General features: G+C 45.5%; 1 protein-coding gene across 2 annotated transcripts in view; it reads right to left on the reverse strand.

Annotated features, from left to right (window-relative positions):
- Positions 1–231: 231 nt before the first annotated feature.
- Positions 232–23,092, reverse strand: part of Cers5 (ceramide synthase 5) — a 30,784-nt gene continuing 7,923 nt past the window's right edge. Inside the window, exons 2-11 of one of the 2 annotated variants that reach the window (XM_052748945.1) lie at positions 12,429–12,534; positions 11,356–11,486; positions 9,843–9,900; positions 6,489–6,539; positions 5,549–5,641; positions 4,261–4,389; positions 4,062–4,168; positions 3,139–3,295; positions 2,227–2,334; positions 232–1,061 (exon numbers count right to left, since the gene is read on the reverse strand). In XM_052748945.1, the coding sequence (XP_052604905.1) occupies positions 846–1,061; positions 2,227–2,334; positions 3,139–3,295; positions 4,062–4,168; positions 4,261–4,389; positions 5,549–5,641; positions 6,489–6,539; positions 9,843–9,900; positions 11,356–11,486; positions 12,429–12,534 (1,156 nt within the window). In that variant the 3' untranslated portion in view covers positions 232–845. The remainder of the gene's footprint in view (positions 1,062–2,226; positions 2,335–3,138; positions 3,296–4,061; positions 4,169–4,260; positions 4,390–5,548; positions 5,642–6,488; positions 6,540–9,842; positions 9,901–11,355; positions 11,487–12,428; positions 12,535–23,092) is intronic. The other variant, XM_052748946.1, reaches the window with a different exon arrangement.

Raw genomic sequence — 23,092 nt, forward strand, 5'->3', positions numbered from 1 at the left:
TGTGAGCTGCCCTCTATGGGTAAGTGCTAGAAACCAAACCCAGGTCCTCTGTAAGAGCAGCCTCTGCTCTTAACTGCTGAGCCATTTTTCCAGCCCCGAGGGGAAAAGAATCTTAATTATGGAGCCTGTCTGTAACAAAGAGGCTCAGGCAGCAGGCTGTGAGACCCTGACTCCAAGCAACCCCCATGTAACCAGGGCATCAGTGACATCTACTAAAGAGAAGACAGGAGAGGAGGTTCCAACCCTTTAATTACAGAAGAGTAAACAATAGTACAAAACCGTTAACAGCACACCCAGTGGCTGCCGCTCTCCACACCTCAGCTCATGCTCTCCCACCCCCTCCCTGCGTACCGTTGAGTAAAAAGCAGGGCATCAGTAGTTGTCCCAGTCACCATCAGGTGGTAGGAAGGGGATGCAGTAGAGGCCACAGTGATCCCCTAGCCAGAGTCCTTCATCAGGTGAAACACTGCTTCCTGCTCCAGAAGAACTGTTCCCAAAGCCTGGAGGAGCTGAATCTGGCAGCACCATTTATTTAGATGGATCAGGAACTTGGAGCCTCAAGAGCCGTGGGACAAGGACGAAGATGGTCTGGAGACAGACAGCGTAATTCAAGATGCAGCCAACGCTGGGTTTGAGGTGGGTTCGGAACCGGCTAGGCGATGCCTAGTGGTCCAAAACTGCCCCAACCCAGTCGATGAAACTCATCCGTATGCACAATGCACGAACACACAAACAGACGGAGAAATGACGTGACTGAAAGGACCGGGGGCATTAAATACAAAACAGCAGAGCTTCTTTAAGACGTGAAACTGTTTCTTTGATTCTCCTCAGTGCCTTCTGTCCTTCTAGTCACAGGACTGGAGATGTGGGGAAGCCCCAAAGAGCGGGTTGCCAACAGCCGTACAAGTCCCACGCTCTTCAGCCCAGCGGCTGCCTCCCATGTGGCCATTCACGCAGTTGGCGCCATTGCTGGAGCTGCGGCCAGAGAGCTTGTTTGTGTGAGTGGTCTCATCTTCTTCCTCTGAGCTGCTCTCTACATCACTGCGGTCATCCTTAGACACCTGAGTGGGACAGGACCAAGGCAGTAAATACGCTACTCCTTACAGAGACACAGGGCAGACTCATCTCAAAAGATCACTTTTGTACACTGTGTCTGGTCTAGCCTAGGCTCAGGTGGCAGAGTCAAAGTGTCCCCTGGAGCACTGGCTGGACAGTGAGTAGATCCCCTTCTTTCTGCTTGTCTCTTATCTGTCCAGAAGCCTCGCTGAGTCCTCTATAGGTGTGAGGAAAACTCCAGCACCTTTCCCTCTTCCACCACAGGAAGTGGGAAGGTCAGGAGAGGACTGCTCTCAGGGTTCTATCTGCTGATGACCGTGGGCTCTGCATTTGTTCACCCTGCTCACCTGAGTTCTGCTTTAGTCCCCAAACTGAATCATGACCTTTTTCAGTAGTTCCGCTATCACTGGGCTTACCATGAAGTTTTGGCATCCCTACAGCACTTCAAGTCAAGATCGGGTGGGCAGTCAGTGTGGAGAGCCTTCCCAATCCCCCCCCCCCCCGCCCCCGCTTTTCAAGACAGGGTTTCTCTGTGTAGTTCTGGTGCCTGTCCTGGATCTCGCTCTGTAGACCAGGCTGGCCTCGAACTCACCCGAGTGCTGGGATTAAAGGCATGCACCACCACTGCCTGGCTCTGACTTTGCCTTTTACACATGCTTTTTGTTTTGTATTTTTCAAATTCTCTCTACTGGGCCATAAAAATAAAGGAGAGGAAACCAGTGAAACCCGCATTAGGACGATGACCCGTGCAAAACACAAACAGTGACGATGCACTGTTTAGAGAGCACTGTGGTGAAGGGGCACGGCTCCGGCTGTTGTTACAAAGGAAGGATATTTGCTTTAGATGAGTTCTGTGACTGCAGTGACTAGAGCTGTTGACTCTGAACCCAGGGAGCTCTGATTACCTGATGTCTAGGGAATTTCCACCAGAGGGCAGAACGTCTCCAGATCTGAAGTGGAGAGGCTCAAAAGCAAAACACATTAAAGACTAGACTTAGTCCTTGCCTTAATTTAGGGAAGGGTATCTGGTAACTTCAGCTCCAGTCAACAACAGTCACATAGGTTAGACGAGCGAGCACATTCCAAGGCAGATGGGAAAGACAGCGGGAAGGAAGGAGGAGCCACTCCCACGGGGGCTTCTTCCAACTCTAGAAGCACAGATGCACTTACATGCAAAGGATGAAACTGTCCAGCTCCCACCAGGCATAGAAAAGAGGAAGGAGCTAAGAAAGAGCAGAAGGTACAGAGTCTGGATCTAATCCTTCCTGGATAGGTCACCTAGTCAGGAGAGAAAGGCAGAGGAGAAGAGATGTCCAGTAGCTACAACAAGATGCACAGGCCCACCACACAAGCCCTGAAACCCATCACAGCCATCAAGAGCAATGACAAGGGAGAGAATAAATACCCAGGTTATGTTCACCTGTGCAGTCGGGGATACCATCTCTAGCAGAGCCCGTCTCACGCGGGAGTCTGCATGACGGACAGTGCTCTGGCTCGACACATCCGACTGCTTTAGGGTTTGTTCTATCATTAACTGGAGGCTCTAGGGGCTGGAATTAGCTCAGTGGGGGAATGCCTGTTCATCAAGGCTCAGCGTCCAACACTGTCTTAAAGGCGGGGTATCCAAAATCCAAACATGGGCTCACTGAAGACTCTTGCTTCAGACAGTGAGCAAGGCAGATGTCTAGTTGCTAAGCTAAAGCAACCTTGTGCATTGCAGTATGGTCACCCTAGAACAGCTAGTGAGCTTCCACAGTTCTTAGACCACAACCGCCTGGCTTTCCGCTTTGTATATTCAGCTCTACATCGATAGCCACTCTCTTTTGGTTTATTTGAGACAGGGTGTAAGTACTCCGGGTTGACCTCAAACTCACTATGTAGCAAGGGATGACCTCCCTAGCACGGGGTTACAGGCATGCCGAAGGTGCCATGCCTGGTCTGGGTGGTCCTTCATGCAGCAGCACTCTAGGGACTGACTGTGGGGCTGCTGGTGTGGCTGAGGGTTCCTAGCCGGGACACAGGTCTGCTGAGTAATGCCCATGCTCCTCATGGTCCAAAGGAAGAAGGATGTTTCAGCCTTACCTTTCCCCGGATCAAGGCTTTAAAAGCAATTCTCGCAATTAGGTAAGACCAGATGACATGCAGAACCTGTAGGGTCAGGAGAAGGCCATTGAAGAGCCACCAGGATGGGTAGGGCCCGATCATTTCCCAACTCTCAAAGAGGGTTGTGTTCAGAATCCTAGGAGGAGGAGACAACAGTCAGACTCTGGTTTGGCAGAGGGAAGCTGAGTCCCAGGACAGTCTTCTCTGCTTCTTCTGCACACTTTACAGTAGTTGCAATAACAGGGATATTCTTTCATAAGGAGTAAAAGCTTAAACAGAGGAGCCTACGGTGTTTTTACCTCTGAGACAGGAGGAAGAGATGGACTCTTAGGAAGTGATGGGGTATCTTACTATCAATCACTTCAAATACGCAGCTGCACAACACTTGGACAGCAATAGGCCTATAATCAAATCCTAGGAACGATTTAGATTCTTAGGTACAGGGGACAGCAAGTGGTTGATTTGCTGAGACTAAGCAAATTTCCAGCACAGTCACTAACTTCGTAGTCTAGGGAATGAGTATAGAAGGGAATGCACGCACAGGTCTGTGCTGATCAGGATGAGGCAGAGGGTACACAGCAAGATCAAAGCAAGAAAAGCCAGAATCCCTGTGACCAATGCAAGAGGGCAAAGGAGTGATGAGTGATCCAAGCATGGCTGAAGACTGCCAGCCGAAATGAGCAACAAAAACCAGAAGAACAAAACATATACACCCTGACCCACTAGAAACATTGCATAAGGCAGCTGAGGTCCTGTAAGAGTCCACAAAGAGTCAGCCTAGGTCCAGGGAAAGGCAGGACACTGGGGTTCTTAGTATTTGACTGGCAAGAACAGAGAGAAAAACTATATTGGCAAAAGGTCTCATTAGATACCTACTCCAGTTCACAGCCTTGAGCACTTACCACATTGGATAGATTCCTAGCCGAGTAACCATAAAAACCGCACTAAAGATCACAAAGAGGGTATCACAGAGCCGCTGACATTTGGCATAATTGGCCAGCTTGGCAGCCTAGACAAAAGAAAAATGGAGTTGGGGAGAAAGTCAGTTCTCACATGTCAAGAAAGGGAGAGGAATGACGAAGCAGCAGGTCAGGCTCTTACTTCCAGCAAGAAGTCTGAGGAATCGTGGAGACACATAACCAGAGTCCCCACTCGGACCATGTTGTTGATGTAAGAGAAGGTGATGAGCCCGATGGTGGCCAAGTGATGCACAAACATGATCAGGAAGTCCTAGGAAGAAATGGCAGCAAAGGTCCAGAGGCTGTGGGAACAGAATGCCCGCCCACCCAAAGCTCCCTTGGCGCAGCGGTTAGGAACACTTTGGTTCCCAGCCCCTATGTGAGGCGGCTCTCAGGGGCTTATAACTCGAGCTTCGGGGATCTGACACCCTCTTCTGGCCTCTGGGCACCTGGATTCACACACATGGACACATCCACATCCACATAATCAAAACTAAACCTTCAAAGTGCTAGAGAACTGCTTAATTAGCTAAACAACTCATCTTATTGCAAATACTTCCAGCTTTTAAGTTTAAGGGGTTTTGTCCCCCTTGGGTTCACACGTCAAATTAAAACTGAGAAAATCTCAGTTTTATAAATAAATAAACAAATATTGTTATTTATATTTATATATCATATATTATATAGCATACATTATGTAAAGTTATATATATTTATATTAAATAGAAATAATCCTTAGATGTTGCGGTTTAAATGTGAAGTGTTCTCCTCCACAGGCTTACATTCTTGGTGACTTTGGCCCAGCTGGTGGCGCTACCTTGGGAGGCTATGGAACCTTTAGGAATGTGGCCCCAGATGGCAGTAGGTTGGGGGCTGACCTCCGAAGGCTCTACCAGGCCAGTGGCTCCCAGGACACCTCTGCTTCCCGGGGCAGTGATGTAGCGGTCCCACCACTACTCCTGCGGCCATGAGCTGAGCTACTGCCATAGCTCCCCTGCTATGATGGAGGGAACGCAACTGTGAACCAAACAATCCTTCGTCTCCAGAGCGCTTCTGTCAGGTGCTGCGGTCCCAGTGACACACAGAGTGGAGAAGGAAGTGACTACCAAGAGTCTGTCCTTCCTGGGGGTTTATAATATCTACATCATATCGACACTATCACTTTGTGGGTAGTCAATTCACTTTTCTGAAATTGGTTTTCTAAAATCAAGCCTTTTTCTGAACCAGGCCTTGGTACCCCAAGTTCTAATTCCCTGAGCTTTGATACAAACGGACAGGAGAGCAGAGAAGGAAGAACGTGCTTATCTGTGGCCTTGCTGTCCTCCCCACTGCCCCGACCACCTTAAACACGTCCCTCATTAGTGAGAAAGCCAGTGACAGTCCCGTCATGGTGACGGTGGTGACAGAGCAGCTGAGGGCTGACACCTTACCTTTCTTTTAACGTCTATAAACTGAGAAAACATGAGAGACCAGTAGAAAGCCAGCTCCATGATGTAGTAGTAATAAAGCTCTCTCGAGAGTGGCTAGAAGAAAAAAGGGCAGCTCGAACAGCAGCACCTCAGGGGCACCCCATCTCTACAGCACCCACACTTTTTAGTTCTTTTCTTCACTGTCCCCCAAGATCTGCAACAGCTGAGACTGAATCAGTATGAGACAAGAACTTTTTCCCTTGCGCCCCTGTAAACTCATCTTGCTCTCATCTTCTAGAGACGAGGTAAGGATAACACACGGGCCCCACAGTCCCATCAGTGCATCTAGAATTCTGGACAGAACTGCCCTGGGCCTTCCCTCTTCCATCACTCTTTCACTTCCCTGATACTTCAAAGTACAGACTAGAATCAAGATGTCCTTAGGAGGATTCTAATAGCTCCTGATTTAAAAAAGGCATCTGAGTCAAGAAGAACTTTATCAACACTAGGGAACTGCTCTTCTTTCCAGTACACCAGGAGACATGCAGAAGCACAGCCTGGAAAAAGCTCACTAAGGTATTTCTGCTGTAGGCCCTGGCTATAGATACCTGGAATATACAACTCAAAAGGACTGACTCGCCAGGCAGTGGTGGCGCACGCCTTTAATCCCAGCACTCGGGAGACAGAGCCAGTCGGATCTCTGTGAGTTCGAGGCCAGCCTGGTCTACAGAGCGAGATCCAGGACAGGAACCAAAACTACATAGAGAAACCCTGTCTCCAAAAACCAAACCAAAAAAAAAAAAAAAGGACTGTCTCACAGTATCAGGAACTCTGTATGAACTATGCCTACACTGCCTGTCCTGAACTGACACTACACTCTCACCCACCCTACACCCACCCCCACCCCACCTCCCACCCCACCCCCACTCTGCCCACAGTCTTGAAACACCTTAGCTCCTACCTGATACGGATAACTCTGCCAGCACTGTCGGGTGTCCCAGAACCAAGGCGTCTAAGAAAAAAAACAGATAACCCAGGTTGGCCTTTAGTCCCCCATTGTTACAGGATCTACCTTATAGTCCTTTTCTCTAAGCGAGGGGTATAAGAAAGAGGAAAGCTAGGTGTGGTGGTGTACCAGCAATCCCAGCACTTGGGAGGCTTGAGTATCGATGTCAAGTCTGAGGCCGTCTGAACCAAAAGCAGATTAATGGCTAGCCAGGGTTATCTAGCAAGAGTCTGTCTCAAAAAACCAAAACCAAAGCAAAGCACCATCACAACAGAAGACGAGGAGAGAAGAGAAAAAAGTCTCCTCACTCTGCTTTTGAGAGACAGTCTCTCACCATTTAGCTCAGGTTGGCCTTGAACTCATAGAAATACTTCTGCCTTGGCCTCTTAAGTACTGGATTTTGAGGTGGAGATTAGTTGGGGCTGCACAGTGAGTTCCGGACCAGCTTGGACCACATAATGAGGCCTTGTGTCAACAAACCAAAGTCTGGCTTGGTCTGGTGGTACATGCAGAGGCAGGAGGACTGACTGCTCTGAGTTTTGGGCCAGTCTGTGCCACAGAGGCATTGGGGATCCTAAGTCAGCTCTTCATGGTTTCACGGGAAGCAGTTGACCAACTCAGTTCTATCTTTCTAGCCCCCAAATTTAAAAAAGCATTTAATATTTTTTGATTTATTTAAATAGTGGGCACACTTGTGGATTTGTACATATGAATGAGTGTCCAGAAGCCAGAAAAAGAAGTCAAATCCCGTAGAGCTAGAGTTACAGGTAACTGTGAGTCACCCTATGTGGGTGGCTAGGAACGGAATTCAGATCTTCTACGTGAATAGCATGTGTTCTTAACCTCTATACCATCTCCCAATCCTAGCCCCTGAATTTTCATATGTGCATTTGTCTATGTACATGAGTGCAGGTGCCTGAAGAGGCCAGAGGTGTTGAGTCCCCTGGAGGTGCAGTTGCAGACGGTTATGAGCTGCCCAACTGCTGGGAACTGGACTCTGGCCCTCTGCAAGAGCAGTATGTGTTCTTTTTCATTTTATTTGATGTGTATGGCCTGCACTTCTGTCTGTTTACCACAGGTATGCAGTGTCCACAGAAGCTCAAAGAGGGTTACAGATGTGTAGCTGGAGTTTTCTCTCTGGGTCCCGCCACGCCCTGGCAGTCCGACAGCCCACTTATAAAATAAACACACAGACATTTATATTGCTTACAAACTGTATGGCCGTAGCAGGCTTCTTGCTAACTGTTTTTATATCTTAAATTAACCCATTTCTATTAATCTATAAGTTGCCACGTGGCTTGTGGCTTACCGGTATCTTAATATGTTGCTTCTCCTCACGGTGGCTGTGTGTGTGTGTGTGTGTGTGTGTGTGTGTGTGTGTGTGTGTGTGTGTTCTATATAATCTTATATAGAACATATTAAGCATTAGATTCAGGTTCTTTAGGATAGGACACCGTTTGGAATGATCTTTGTAACATACCATTTACCTACGCTCTAGAATTCTCTGGACTTTAATATGTTTCTTGCTTGATATTGTTCACAATGATTATAGTTCCATCTTATCTAGGTCATTATCCCTCATTACTTCTGGACAATATTTGATAACCATTCCTTTGTATATAGTCTTGTATTAAGTTAGGGCCTTCTTAGACAAAAAGGGGGAGATGTAGTGGGTAGCCATTCCAGCTTTGATCTGGAAGTTCCAACCCCCACTGAGGCTTCAGTAACTATCACGCCTACAAGGCGGGGCGAAGGGAGGGCCCTGAAGACCCGGGATCAGGATGTGCCGTGCTCTGTTCCTTCTTGGACCCTGGACGCTAGAGGTAGACCGAGCAGAGTTCTCCAGAGAACATCGGACTGCGCTGTGTCTTTCACAGAACCTGCAACCTACCTATCCCTTCATTTGTAAGTTATGCCATTAAATAAATCTCCCTTTTAACTACGTGGAGTGGCCTTAATAATTTCACCAATACAGATGGATGGTTGTAAGCCATTATGTGGGTGCTGGGAATTGAACCTGTATCCTCTTGGAAGAGCAGCCAGTGCTTTTAACCGCTGAGTCATCTCTCTCTCTCTAGTAGCAGTCATTCTATTTTTTGGGGGGGAGGGGGTGTTTCAGGACAGGGTTTCTCTGTGTAGTTTTGGTAGCTGTCCTGGAACTCACTCTGTAGACCAGGCTGGCCTCGAACTCACAGAGATCCGCCTGGCTCTGCCTTCCAAGTGCTGGGATTGAAGATGTGCGCCACCAGGCCCAGCAAATGTTGGTTAATTTTTAAATTGCTTACAATACTATCTTTATATTCTTTATAAAGATTATAAAGTGTCCAGAAGGTCTACAGTGGCACCCCTGTATTAGTAATTCATATTTCCTCCATTTTTTTTTCTTTTTGAGATAGGGTCTTATTATGTAGTCCAGAATGGCCTCAAACTCCCAAATCTCATGCATTAGTTGCCTGAACATTGGATCATGGGCAGATGCCACAACACCTGATATGGAGTTATTAATTTTAACTGAATCTTTTGGAAAACTGACATTTGGTTTTATCAATTTTATCCATTATTTGTCTAATGACTATTTCATTAATTTCTGCCCCCTCAACCCACAGTCCTGGACCTCATATCCAGGACCTCACTAAATGAGTTATATTTCCAGTTTCTATTGTTGATTGTTTCTTTAATTTACTTTAGATTTACTTTGTTCTTCTTTTTCTACATTTATTTTAAATTCTTTAAAATTGATTTGTGTGGATGTACCTGCCACACATGTGTCAGCACCCACAGAGGCTAGAAAGGGGTGTTGGATCCACTAAGCTGGAGTTACAGGCATCTGAGCCACATGACCCGGGTGCTGGGAACCAAACTCAGGTCCTCTGGAAAAGCCGCAATCACTCTTAACCACCAAGCATCTCTCCAGCCCCCCTTCTGTCCTTTCTTTTAAAGTGTTTTCCAGCCCCCTTTTCTGTTCTTCCTTTTCAAATTTTACATTTATTTTTGCAATTTTTTTTTCAAGACAGTTTTTCTGTGTAACAGCATTGGCTATCCTAGAACTCACAATATGCAAATAAACCGTCATCAGATGAGGAATGCTTCCCAATAGAAACACCTGAGGAACAATAACTGCCTAAACCGGGAGTGGTGTGCACACGCCTGTCATCCCAGCAGTGCAGAGACTGAGGCAGAAGGGCCAAGGCCAGCCTGACCTCAGAAAGAAAGAGAAGCAGCTGGAGGTATTCAATGGTTACTTCTAGAAACCAAGGCATCTAGACATGTTTAGAATCCAACGAGAGGACAGAAAGAGTTTAGACTCACCAACCAGAGAAATCTAATTCCGTAGCAGAACACACATAAATAAAAAGTGAATCTCCACCTGTGTGAGCAAAGAGTAGAGGTTAGATAAATGAGCACTGAGGGAAAACCCACTTTCAGGCGAGAGAATTCGGGGTAGCACTGGGACAGAACTGATCTCCAAAAAGCCAGAGTCGTCACTGCTGGGCTCTCCTTTCCTATTAGACTCCATAAAGACCCAATTTTTAAATGGCATGACAGTGACTGATATCCATTTCTAGAGAATTAAAAACTGTGCTTTCACTGGGCACGGTGGCGCACACCTTAGATCTCAGCACTTGGGAGGCAGAGGCAGGCAGATCATCTTTGAGATCAGCCTCGTTTACAAAGCAAGTTCCAGGACAACCAGAGACACCCTGCATTGAAAAACCAAAAGAACTTGGTGATTTCAAGTACAATATTTCTCAGAAAAGGGAAACTTCCCACAAAAAAGTAAATATAGAGCAAGTTGGTACTATTTTTACCAAGGTGAGCAGGGGTATACACACCTACCTATATAAGTACAGTTACTGGAATTCACTTCCAACCTATTTTTTAAAAGGTTTATTGTGTATTTATTTATTTATTTTGGTTTTTCAAGAAATAGGGTTTCTCTCTGTAGCTCTGGCTGTCCTGGAACTCAAACTCACTCTGTAGACCAGACTGGCCTCTTTTGAACAACAGATCCACCTTCCTCTGCCTCCTGAGTACGGAGATAAAAGGTGTGCACCACCACACCCAGCTTGTATCAATTTTTAAATTGTGTGTATGTGTGTGTGTGTGTGTGTGTGTGTGTGTGTGTGTGCATGCACAAGCACATGAGAGGATATGTGTATCTCAGGTGTCCAAGGAGGCCAGAGGCTTCAGATTTCCTGGATCTGGAGTTACAGAGGGTTATGAGCTCCCTAATGGGCGTGATGGGAAACGGGCTCTCTGGAAGGGTAGCAAGTGCTCTTAACTACTGAGCCATCTCTCCAGCCCACATTTTTTTTTTTTTCTTTTAAAGATAAGTAGACAAGGTCTCACTTTGTAACCATGGTTGGCTTGGAACTTGGATATCTAGACCAGCCTGGCCTTGAACTGGAGATCCACCTGCCTGTCTTCCAAATGCTGGGGTTTAAAAGTGTGTGTGTGTGTGTGTGTGTGTGTGATCATGCTTAGCTCAATCTATTTGAAAAGAAGGAGCAAAATGGAATCACCTTGCCTTAGTGGAAAGTGTGACTAGGGGAACAAATGTGACCAGTTTTCCAACTCTCTTCTTTCCTACTTCTATGGGGGTTCTACCATTTACTCACCGAAGAGAGCTGGTCCAGAAGCACCAGGACAGAACTCTAGTCCCACTCCCCCTTGGCTTCTGAAACCTTACCTTGAGCCTTAGAGTCAGACATCCCTAGTCACATGTCTGCTTTTCTTATCCTACTAGTGAACTAACTTCCCAAGAGGAAGCAGTCCAGCTGTACCCCACCCTTCTCCTTCTCTACTCCCTCTGCACACATACATGCTTTCACAGAATTTGGTGAGCGTTGGAGGCTTGTCCTGATTCCTCCGATGACGAAACCAGCATTGGATTTTTCGGACATCCCAGTCCAGTTGCTTTGCCAGGCCCTCCAACCTTCTCTCGTCAGGATACTGCAGATGATGACCAGAGTTAGCACCCCTTCTCCACGAACTCCCCAACTCACTAGCGGAGTGGCACAGAGGTGACAGCCACAGAGGATCAAGTGGTATTGCCTTTCCCAGATTTTATACCCAAATCCTTTTTAAATAAAGCCACTTTATTCTAATTAACTCATAAATAAAAACATCACACAGCTAGTTTAAGAAAGTCAAACATTTGTCCAGTGTCAAACTACACATCTTGATGACTTCTATACAGTTACAATGCCAATTCTAAAGCAACTGACCTTTACTTAGCATTCTACACTTTCACTATCAATTACATTTTCATTTACCCATCTCACTCACACACACACACACATACACATACACACACACAAATTAAAAAAACAAAAACAAAAAACTGAGGCTGGAGAGATGGCTCAGTGGTTAAGAGCACTTGTTGCTCTTGCAGAGGACCCGGGTTCAATTCCCAGCACCAACATGGCAGCTCACAACCATCTGTAACTCAGGTTCCAGGAGATCCAATGCCCTCTTCTGGCCTCCACCTGCACCAGGCACACATGTAGCACATTATATACACGCAGGCAAAACATTCATGTATATGTTAAAAAAACAAAATGACTCCCCCCAAAAAACAAAACCAAAAATGAAAATTGCAAAGGCCACTAGAACCACCCTCATCTTGATTAGAAGCTGGTGCAAGAAGAGGGAAAATAAGACAGGATGTGTTTAGAGTAGAGAAGTTCAGGTAGAGGCAGATGCTAAGGAGTAAAAATTTCAACGTGTGTGAAGTACAGGAGTTCCGGCCGAAAGGTGTTTCTCCACAGAGGTAGAGCAGACCACCCAAACACGAAGAACCATCTCTTCCTACCTGGCCTTTCTTACATGCTCTGTTCCCAGCTACAGAGCAACCTCCATGTGACTTCCTTCTCTCGTTCTCTGCTTACTCACCTTAGTAATAGATACGAACACCTTTTCAAGGGTGTCATTGGATTCCACCCGATAGAGAACACTGTCTTCGATGCCAGCATGGAGTGCACAGGGCTTGGCAATAAATCTGTAACAGAAAATCCAAGGTCCGATTCTAAATATGGTTTGCTAGGTCATGATCAGGGAGGGATTAAAGTGAGAAAAAGTGGAAACACAGCATTAAGAACTAGAAATTTGTTATTTGGTTTCTGTTTCACAGATTTCCATAGTGACTGCACTTGTTTATATTCCCATAAGCCTTTGTCTGTTTTCTCCCTAGCATTTGCTATTTATTTATTTATTCATTTTTCGAGACAGGGTTTCTCTGTGAAGTCCTGGCTCTCCTGGAACTCGCTCTGTAGACCAGGCTGACCTCGAACTCACAGAGATCCACCTGGCTCTGCCTCCCTAGTGCTGGGATTAAAGGCATGTGCCACCACCGCCTGGCTGTTATTTGGTTTCATATTCTGCCATTGACACACTTGAGATCTATTTTAAAATGGTAGACTAGACCAGGCATGGTGGCGAACACCTTTAATCTCTGCACAGGCAGAAGCAGAGAGATCTCTGTGAGTTCTAGACCAGCCACGACTACAAAGAGACACACTGTCTCAAAAAGTAACAACAAAAAAGCAAAACAACAACAACAACAGAAAAACAGTTGGGCGGTTTTGGCTACATCTTTAATCCCAGCTCTGGAAGGCAGAGGCAGGCGGATCTCTATGAGTTCTAGGACAGCTTAGGGATACTCGGAGAAAACCTCAACAAAACAAAACAAAACAAAACAAAAAAGTTAGATTGCCAGGTGTGATGGTACACTAGGTGGCTTGTACCTTTAATCCCAGCACTGGGGAGGCAGTCAGATCTCTGTAAATTCCAGGCCAGCATGGTTACAAAGTAAGATCCTATCCCCTAGATACAAATAATAACAACAACAACAATAACAATAGTAATGACAATGTATGTAAAATACTCTGTAACAAGTGAAGTGTTAATAAGGTAATTTTCCTGACATCAGAAGCCGACTAAGCCAAGTGTGGTGGCACATCCATGTGGTCCCATACTTGGGAGGCTGAGGCAGGAAGGTTGAACACTGGAGACCAGCTCACAGTACAAAGAGAAGCCTCCATCTCAATCTAGTTCTTGAGGAGGCAGGGTGGTTTCTTTTTTCTTTTTTTAATTTAAAATTTAGGTGTGTGAGTGTTTTTCTCACATGCATGTTGGTGTACCAGGTACATTCAGTGCCTGACAAGGCCAGAAGAGGACCTCAGAACCCCTGGACCGGGAGTTACAGATGGTTCCGAGCTGCCACGTGGGTGCTGGGAATCAAACCTGGGTCTTCTGAAGGGCAGCTAGTGCCCTTAACCACTAGGCCAGCTCTCCAGCTCCCAGATCATTTTGTTTTGTAGCTCGGGACTGAATCGTCCTCAAATGTTTTTCAAGCAACATCCTGGGTAAGATGTTCTCTTTCTTTTCAGATTTATTTAAGTGTGTGAGTGTTTTGCCTGCATGTATGTATGTGCACCATGACTGTGCCTGGTGCCTTCAGAAGTTAGAAGACAAAATCCGGTCTGATCCCCTGAAACTGGAGTTATGGATGGTTGTGAGCCGCCATGTGGGTGCTGGGAACCAAACCTGGGTTCCTCTTGAGTGCTGAGCTAGCTCCCCAACACCCTGGCCCTTACCTTAGTTGTCAAAGAAGACAGAAGGAGAGTGCACTGTTTCTCCTACTCCTCTTCTTTTTTGTGCATGTATGATGCATGTGCACATGTGTGCACATGCATCATGGCACATTTGCAGAGGTCAGAGACAATCTCAGGTGTTGGTCCTCACCTTCTACCTTGTTTGAGGCAGAGTCCCCTTCTTTGCTGTTTGCTACTGTGCATGCACACAGCGGGCCTGTGAGCTCCTCCACCCCACCGCAGGAACACTGGGACCAAAGAAGTGTTTGACTGCCCAGCGTTATGTGGGCTCTGGGGAGTCAACGCAGGCCCTCAAGACAAGCCTTTACCCACCATCCTTCTCCTTGGCTCAGAACCAAGTCCCCAGTTCAGCATTTATTATCACTGAGGGTTGAGAATAAGAAACTTTATTATTGGGGCTGGAGAGATAGTTTAGCCTGCTCTTCCAGAGGACTCAAGAAGTTCCATTCCCAGCAACCACATGGCAGTTCACAACTGTTGGTAACTCCAGCTCCAGGGAATCTGACACCCTCACACATACATACAGGTAAAATATCAATGTACATAAAATAAAAATAAATCATTATAAAAAGGAAATTTTATTATTTTCTGTAACGAAACCCCAGGCAAACACTTTATTTTATGAAAGCTCCAGGAAAACACTCATTCAGTGCACAGACTTAGTCACAGCTATGATCTGCTTTCTCAGCCTAGGTAGTAGGTGCATTCCCATTTCCATAGTTAGTGCTATACCACTATCTGCTAATAGTTTTGGTTGTGAGCCTAGCCTTCAACGGCTGAGCCATCTCTCCAGCCCATATTTGCTAATATTTTAGCCCCCAACTTACGTTCAAAGTCTTTGCTAACACAGATAACAGACAATATTTTTATTTACGAGGGTTCTGTGAGCCAGTAAACAGTACGCCTCTGCTCTGGGATAATCCTTTTGTACAATGTGAATATGTATTACTCTCATTTGCTAATAAAAAGCTGATTGGCCGATAGCTGGGCAGGAAGAGATTGAGCACAAGAGCCAGACTAGGAGAATTCTGGGAAGAGGAAGGGCGGAGTCAGAGAGCAAGATGAGAATGCAGTACTGAGAAAAGGTACAAAGCCACATGGCTAAACATAGTAACAAGCCTGAGATATTGGCCAAGTATTTACAATTAATGTAAGCTTCTGTGTGGTAATTTAGGAAGTGGCTGCCAGGTATTTGGGAACAGGTGGTCAGGACGGGAAATATTCGTTTACCCTTCCATGGCCTCTGCCTTAGCTCCTGCTTCTGGGCTCCTGCTGACTTCCCTCAGCGATGGACTGTGAGGTGCAAGTGGAGCCTGAAGTAAACTTTTTCCTCCCCAAGCTGCTATCGGTCTAGTGTTTTATCACAGCAAGAGGAACCCTAACAATGACATTCAAGACCATGGTGACTGGTCTAGATCTGTCTTGCTCTGCTGGATCTCTGCTTAAATCTGGGGTTACGTAGCATTCAAAAGGATTATCAAGGCAGTCATTTTGTTGTTGAATCCATGCCATATCAGAGACTAAATGTAGCATGAATCTTAAAAGGTCTTATCAATAAAAACAAACCCAGAGCCAGGTATTGGGTGAATGCTGAAAGATCAGAGAGACAGAACAGGCCACAGCCACCTCACCTTGCTAATTCCTCAGCCAATCCTGTTTCCTCAAACTGGAAGCCTCTGAGTCCTCATCCAAATGAATCTCAGTTGAACTGCTGCTAAAAGCCTAAAAGCTTAACCAGGCTCTAGTTCCTGGTCCTCACTTATATACCTTTCTGCTTCCTGCCATCATTTCCTGGGATTAAAGGTGTGTGCCACCATGCCTGGCTGTTTCCAGTGTGGCTTTGAACTCACAGAGATCCAGACAGATCTCTGCCTTCGAAATGCTAGGATTAAAGGTGTGTGCCACCATTTTCTGGCCTCTAGTCTATCTAGCGGCTGTTCTGCTCTCTGACCCCAGATAAGTTTATTAGGGTGCACAATATATTGGGGGGACACAATATCACCACATTTCCCCTTTTTTGTCTAAAATTTAAAAAAGCTTGTAACTAATACAAGAAAAAATATATCCAATAAGTATATACAATATATACAGTCAAGAATTACATTAACAATGTCTAGTCCATAACATTTGACAGATTCAGACAAAAAACTCCATTATATATATTAACAATGTCCAGTCCATTAACATTTGATAAATTCAGACAAAAAATTTCATTACTTATTCTATTTAAAACAAGTAGTTCCTTTTTAAAAGTAGATTCAACAATCTCCCTTTTTTTATCTTATATCCATATTCTCTTTGTTTTGAGTAAATCCAAAAGTCTACCTTTTATCTTATCATTTCTATATCTTCCCTTTTTTCAGAGTAGATTCAATGATCTACCCTTTTCTATATCTTTTTTCTTTTTCTTTTTTTTAAACAAGAACCCTGTATCTAATCTCCTTTGTTTAGCTTTTTTCTTTTTTTTTTTTTGACCATTAACAATTAACAACTTGTAACCAACCATTGTAAACAATAACAATTATTCATAAGCCATTGAACAACCAAGATCCACCCACCCCACCTCTTGGGAATGTGGGCATTGTTTTCTTAAAATTACTTCCTGCTTTCTGGGGGTGAGGATATCTTTAGGGAATCCTGAAAAGAAAATTTTTGGGTTAACTGTCAAGTCCTGGGAGAGGTAGCTGTATCATTGTTGTCCAGTCTCTGCTTAATGGGAAAATGTTGGGCTTGTCTCAAGTCCTTGCTCGAGTTGTCTGTGAATCTGGATCATCTCAGGAGCCATCTCCAAATTGTCCTGAGCAGTTTGTAGTCCAAAGCCGATCTTTCCGTGGTGTTAACTAGCTTAATGGCTTTACCATAGTCCATGTGGAATCGTTGTGGGGTCCTGGAATCCTTTAGGAGATTTCAAAGTTGCTGTTAGGCGTGGTCATGGAGAAATATTTTTTTCTTTTCTTTCTTTTTTTTTTCTTTTTTTTTCTGTGTGTGTGTGCCTCCTCTGGTTTGGAGTAATCACAGTCTGATAAATGTTTGTCTCTTGGAACCACAAACGTTCTTCCCTAGAAGATAATATCTTCACAGCAATTTCTTCTCCCCACCATTTGTCTTGCCAAACTTTTCCAAACTGATCAAGCAGTGGTAGACCGTTCATCCCAGGGAGCAGGGTCACTGCCACCAACACGGATGAGAGACAGCCAGCTGTTTCTTGCTGCTGCCACAGTGTGTGGCCCGGCCCAGCTTCTCCTCAGCAGGTCTCCCAGGCTGGCCTCAAACTCAGGATCTTCCTTATCCTCTTAGCCACATAATTGTATGAAGATCCAAAAACAAAAAACAGCCTTTGTGGTTCGTGCTCTTAGCCCCTTACCCAAGTCCCTTCCTCAACCCAGAGACACTTGAAGGTGAATAAAGCTCAGGCCTGGAATTAGACAGATATTATCAACTGCGAAGCCTCAAGGAAGTCAAATGCCTACAGAAAGGGAGAATATCTATCAACGGTTATTTTATTATTTACTTATTTTAAAATATTTGTTAGCCGGGCAGTGGTGGTGCACTCCTTTAATCCCAGCACATGGGAGGGCAGAGGCAGGCGGATCTCTGTTAGTTGGAGGCCAGCCTGGTCTACAGACTGAGTTCCAGGATAGCCAGGGCTACACTGAAAAATCTTGTTTCAAAAAACCAAAAGAAAAAACAGAAGCCAGATGTGCCAGATGCTTGTGGAACTGGAGTTGGAAGTGTTGGTGAGTTCCCTCCACAGACACTGGGAACCCAGCTGGCTCCTCTGGAAGAGTATAAACACTCTTAAGTACCATAAGTACTCAGCCATCTCTCCACCCCAACAAAGCTTCTGTGGTTGCTGTTTTTGAAGCAGAGGTCTCCCTGACTTGCTTGAAATTATGTAGAGCAGGCTGGCCTCAAAACCTCAGAGATTCACCTGCCTCTGCCTCCCAAGTGTTGGGATTAAAGTCATTTACCCCCCACAACCAGCTCAAAGGGGTTTTAAATATTTTTTTTAACATTTCCTTAGTGCGCATGTCTCTCTCTCTCTGTGTGTGTGTGTGTGTGTGTGTGTGTGTGTGTGTGTGTGTGTTGGGAGGGTACACACCTGCGCTAAGGTCAGAAGACAATCTGTGGGAATAGGGGTTCTCCTATGCTGTAGGTTCTGGGGACTGAACTCAGGTTGTCAATCTTGGCAGCAAGTGTCCTTGCCCTGTGAGTCACCTCTAGAGTTACATGTCAAGATGCATGCCTAGTTTGGGACCTGATAGTGAACATCCATTAGAAATAGCCTTTGATGACTTGGGATGTAGTGCAGGTGGTCAGATAAGCTGCCCACTAAGCAACAAGCCCTGGGCTATCCCAGCACATGGGAGGGGAGACAGGAGAATCAGGGTTCAAAGTTCATCCTCAGCTACCCAGCAGGTCTGAGGGCAGCCTTGGCTTACTTGAGACTCTGCTGTGAGTGGTGACATATGCCTGTAATCCCATGAAGACCCTGTGTTCCAGGGATTGCTATTATCATCTTCACTAGAAACAGATTATCTCAGGCTTGGTGCCCACTAATACACTCAGCAGGACCAAGTAAGTCTGTACCTTATTCACAGGTACAGCTAAGATTCTCACCACTATTGTTATCTGACCTTGGAATGGACTCAATATCCTAGAGCTAGCACAGATAATTTCTTGCCCTTTTAGTTCAGAGTTCAGTGAAAACCTGTGGGGCCAGCCTGATTTACCGAACAAGTTCCAGGCCAACCAGGACTACACAGGGAGACCTTAAGTTGGGCTGAGGGGGAAGAAAGAAAAAGTAATTTTTGTGACAGGGGAGATAATTTAACATAAAGTGTTTGCCTTGTGCTGGGCGGTTGATGGCATACACCTTGAATCCCAGCACTTGGGAGGCAGAGGCAGGAGGATCTCTGTGAGTTCGAGGCCAGCCAGGTCTACCAAGTGATTCACAGAGAAACCTTGTCACAAACAAAGTGTTTGCCTTGCAAGTGTGAAGATCCTCTGACCCCATTAAAGGGGGAAAAGCCAGGCATGGTGATGCACACTTGCAATCCCAGCACTGGGAAGGCGGAGATGGTCAGATCTCTAGGGCTTTCTGGCCAGCCAGCCAAGCCTACTGGTCAATTTCCAAATCAGTGAGACCCTGTACCAAAAACAGGAACAACACCTGAGGTTGTCCTCTGATGCTCTTGGGGACACACACACACACACACACACACACACACACACACACACACACACACACACAACTATTCTCAAATGCTTACCTTATCGTCTATTTGGCTGAGGTAGACTAGTTAAACTAGTGATCCCAAGTTTCCCCAGCCCTGTAGACCATCCTGAGCGCCAAGATTCGTGTCTCAGTAGAAGTAGCCTATTTGTATTACTTGCCACGAAACATCAACTAAGAAGCACGGTTCAGACTGTGACTAGTTCGCATCCACCAGTGATGGTGGAGCGAATCACAAGCGCAATCGAACTGTTAGTACTGCAGAGCAGCACAGTAGGGGTTTCGGGCTGACTAACCTAAGGGACAGAGATGAGGCCGAATGAAACGACTTCCACAGAGCAGGTCCATGTTCCCTTCAGGCTCAGCCACTAGATTTAGACTTTGAAGTAGTGGGTGCGAAGGACAGCTTTCAGGTCAGGCACGGTGGCTCACAGCTGTAACCCCAGCACTCAGCAGACCAACAAGAGAACCGCTGTTAATTCTAGGCCAGCAAGAGCTACACAGCCAGATCCTAACTCAACCACCTCATCCCCAGTGAAGTAATTTTCAAGCTGAGGAGAGAGCTCAGCAGGTAGAGCGCTTGCTGCACAAGCCGAACAACCCGAGTTCAGGTCTCCAGAACCTCCATAAGAACTGGACCCAGTACCTCAGAGAATCACAGGAGGCTGGTGGGCCAGCCAGCCTGGCTTACACCAAAGTGAGCCAAAGAAACCCTGTCTCAAACAAGGAGAAAGGCAGGCCTGCCTGCCTGCTGAGGCCATCTTGGACAGTCACACACACAAGTAGTTTTCACAGACTGCCTACTTCTCTAGACCTATCAGCAAAGAAGTCTGTAACAAATATCTTAAAACTTGGAGCAAATCAATCCAAACCAGCTTGACCCTGTCTCAGCAACAGCAAAAAATCATTAAGGATCTCAAATGAGATTTTATTTATGTGAATAAGATCTACTAATGTATACTGCTGCAGAAATTAAAATTTTTAAAAATAGACACTCATTAATTAATTTACAACAATAATGAGCTTGTTCCATGGTAATTTAACATCTTGTGAAAAGTAACTTTTCCAAACTAAAGAGAAAGAAGAGTTCTATAACTTGATAGTTTTTTTTTGTTTGTTTGTTTTTTCGAGACAGGGTTTCTCTGTGTAGCTTTGCGCCTTTCCTGGATCTCGCTCTGTAGACCAGGCTGGCCTTGAACTCACAGAGATCTGCCTGCCTCAGCCTCCCGAGTGCTGGGATTAAAGGCGTGCACCACCACCGCCCGGCTATAACTTGATAGTTTTATACAGTCTGCAGCTACCTGGCAGGCAGTTCTGTTTGTATGTCGGTGCTGCATTCAGTCGACACAATACGGACATGCCATGCAGCTGTGCAATTTTAATGTACACTTATGAAAGAAAAGAACTCTTACAAAACCATGGGAAGAATTTATGAAGATAGGCTGGCTTTCCTTCCTTCTGAAAGGATGCAGATTCTGGGTCAGTAAGGTGGCTCATCGGATAAAGGCACTTACTGTCTCTAAGGCCAACACTCTGAGTTTGATCTCTGGGACCCAAGTGGTCAAAGGAGAAAACCTCCACACACTAATGAAATAAGAAAGGCACTTTTTAAAGGTTTTCATTTTTTGAAACAGGGTCTTTCTATGTAGCCCCGGCTAGTCTCAAACTCAGATCCACCTGCTTCTACCTACTGAGTACTGGGATTGAAGGCGTGCACCACTGCAGCTGGCTGAGAAATATTATATGTATATGGAAGTATACCTTGTGTGTATGGGGTGCTCATGGAGACCAAAAGACTATGACTATACAACTTTGTGAATTTGCTTCAAGTTGAAACATACACACGCAAATAAGTAGATCATGGAAAAGGACAACAAAAAGTTCTTCTCAAGAAAGTCTTACCATCCTTCATGAGCCTCCAAGCCTGTATTTCAGAACTGAGTCCTACCTTCTCCAGACTCCCTTAACCCCCACAGGCCTCTTCGAGTCCACCAACAGCCTCAAGCAGATCCTCCTGCCTCTACCTCCCTGGGGCTGGGATTATAGGCACACACCACCATGCGGGGCTAACCACACTAACTATACTTTAGCTTTTTGGCTGTCCCCCTAAAGACTAAAACCAAGGTTTTAGTGGAGGCTTTGTTTGTTTGTGATCAAACTCAGGCCCTTTTGGGATGCTAGGCAAATACTCTAAAGCCAGATTACTTATCATTTTATCCTTGGAACATATATCATAACTGTTAATCTCCCAATAAATAATTGCTGAAGAATGAATAATTTTGGGGCAAGGCTTGGTGGCACAGGCTTGTGTCATCTTAGTTACTCAGAGACTGTGGCAGGAAATGGTCACAAGTTCAAGGCCCAACTGAGCTACAGAGTGAGATCAAAGCCAACCTGGGCAATTTAGTGAAACTTTCTCAAAATATAGACACAGCTCAGTAGTAGAAAGACCCTAGGTTCAACACTGAACACTGACAACCAGACAAGCCAAACCAAGCACAGTGGCGGACCCCTCTAACCCGTGCAGTGATGTGGAAGCCAGCTTGGAGTACAACAGCAAGTTCTAAGCCAGCCTGGTCTATACAATGAGACCATGTCTTGGTGAATGAATGAGTAAATGAATAAATTCCTTTAAACAAATCCCTGTTAGAAGGTGAAGTGCCACCTTTAAAGACAAAGCACTTCCTGGGTCAGCTTTGTGCTTTGTAAGAGTAGAAGGTCACTGGCTTCTGAGGAACCAGAAATTCAAGTTAAATTCAAGTTAATCAAATTTGTATTTTGTGTGTATGTGTTCTTCCTGCATGTATGTCTGTGCACCACGTGCATGCCTGGTACCTGAGGTGAGGAGTGTGTCGGATGCCCTGGAAATGGAGTTAAGGATGGTTTGGAGTCACCACTGAACCCAAGTCCTCTGCAAGAACAACCAGTACTCTTAACTGATGAGCATCGCTCCAGCCCCAAGTTAGCTAGTTTTGTTTTGTTTTTTGGTTTTTCGAGACAGGGTTTCTTTGTGTAGCCTTGTGCCTTTCCTGGAACTCACTCTGTAGACCAGGCTGTAGCAGGATTCTTAAAGGTCTTATTAATAAAAACAAACCCGGAGCCAGGTATTGGGGTGAACAACCTCACCTCAATAACTTCTCAGCAGATCCTGTTTCCTCAAACTGGAAGCCTCTGAGTCCTCATCTGAATGAATCTCAGCTGAACTGCTGCTAAAAGCCTAAAAGCTTAACCAGCCAAAAGCTTCTAGTTTCTGGTCCTCACACCTTACATACCTTTCTGCTTCCTGTAATCACTTTCTGGGATTAAAGGTGTGTGCCACCATGCCTGGCTGTTTCCAGTGTGGCCTTGAACTCACAGAGATCCAGGCAGATCTCTGCCTCTGGAATGCTAGGATTAAAGGTGTGTGTGCCACCATTTTCTGGCCTCTATATCTAGTGGCTCTTCTGTTCTCTGACCCCAGATAAGTTTATTAGGGTGCACAATATCACCACACAGATCATTAACTACTGAGCAGATTTAGACAGTAAAAATACAGAGCAATGGTTAACTAGACGTTACTGTCAATCAAATATTTATTACTGTTTACATAAATCACCCAGGGACTAATTAACATATTTAAATCCCCCTAGCCCTTGAGTACCCCACTCATCTTGCCCACTGTTAGGATTTTTTTCTTGTCACTGGGCAGTGGTGATGCACACCTTTGA

Source organism: Peromyscus californicus, unplaced genomic scaffold (assembly GCF_007827085.1).
Source record: "Peromyscus californicus insignis strain IS unplaced genomic scaffold, ASM782708v3 Scaffold_20__1_contigs__length_68692818, whole genome shotgun sequence".
In the NCBI taxonomy this organism is placed as follows: Eukaryota; Metazoa; Chordata; class Mammalia; order Rodentia; family Cricetidae; genus Peromyscus; species Peromyscus californicus.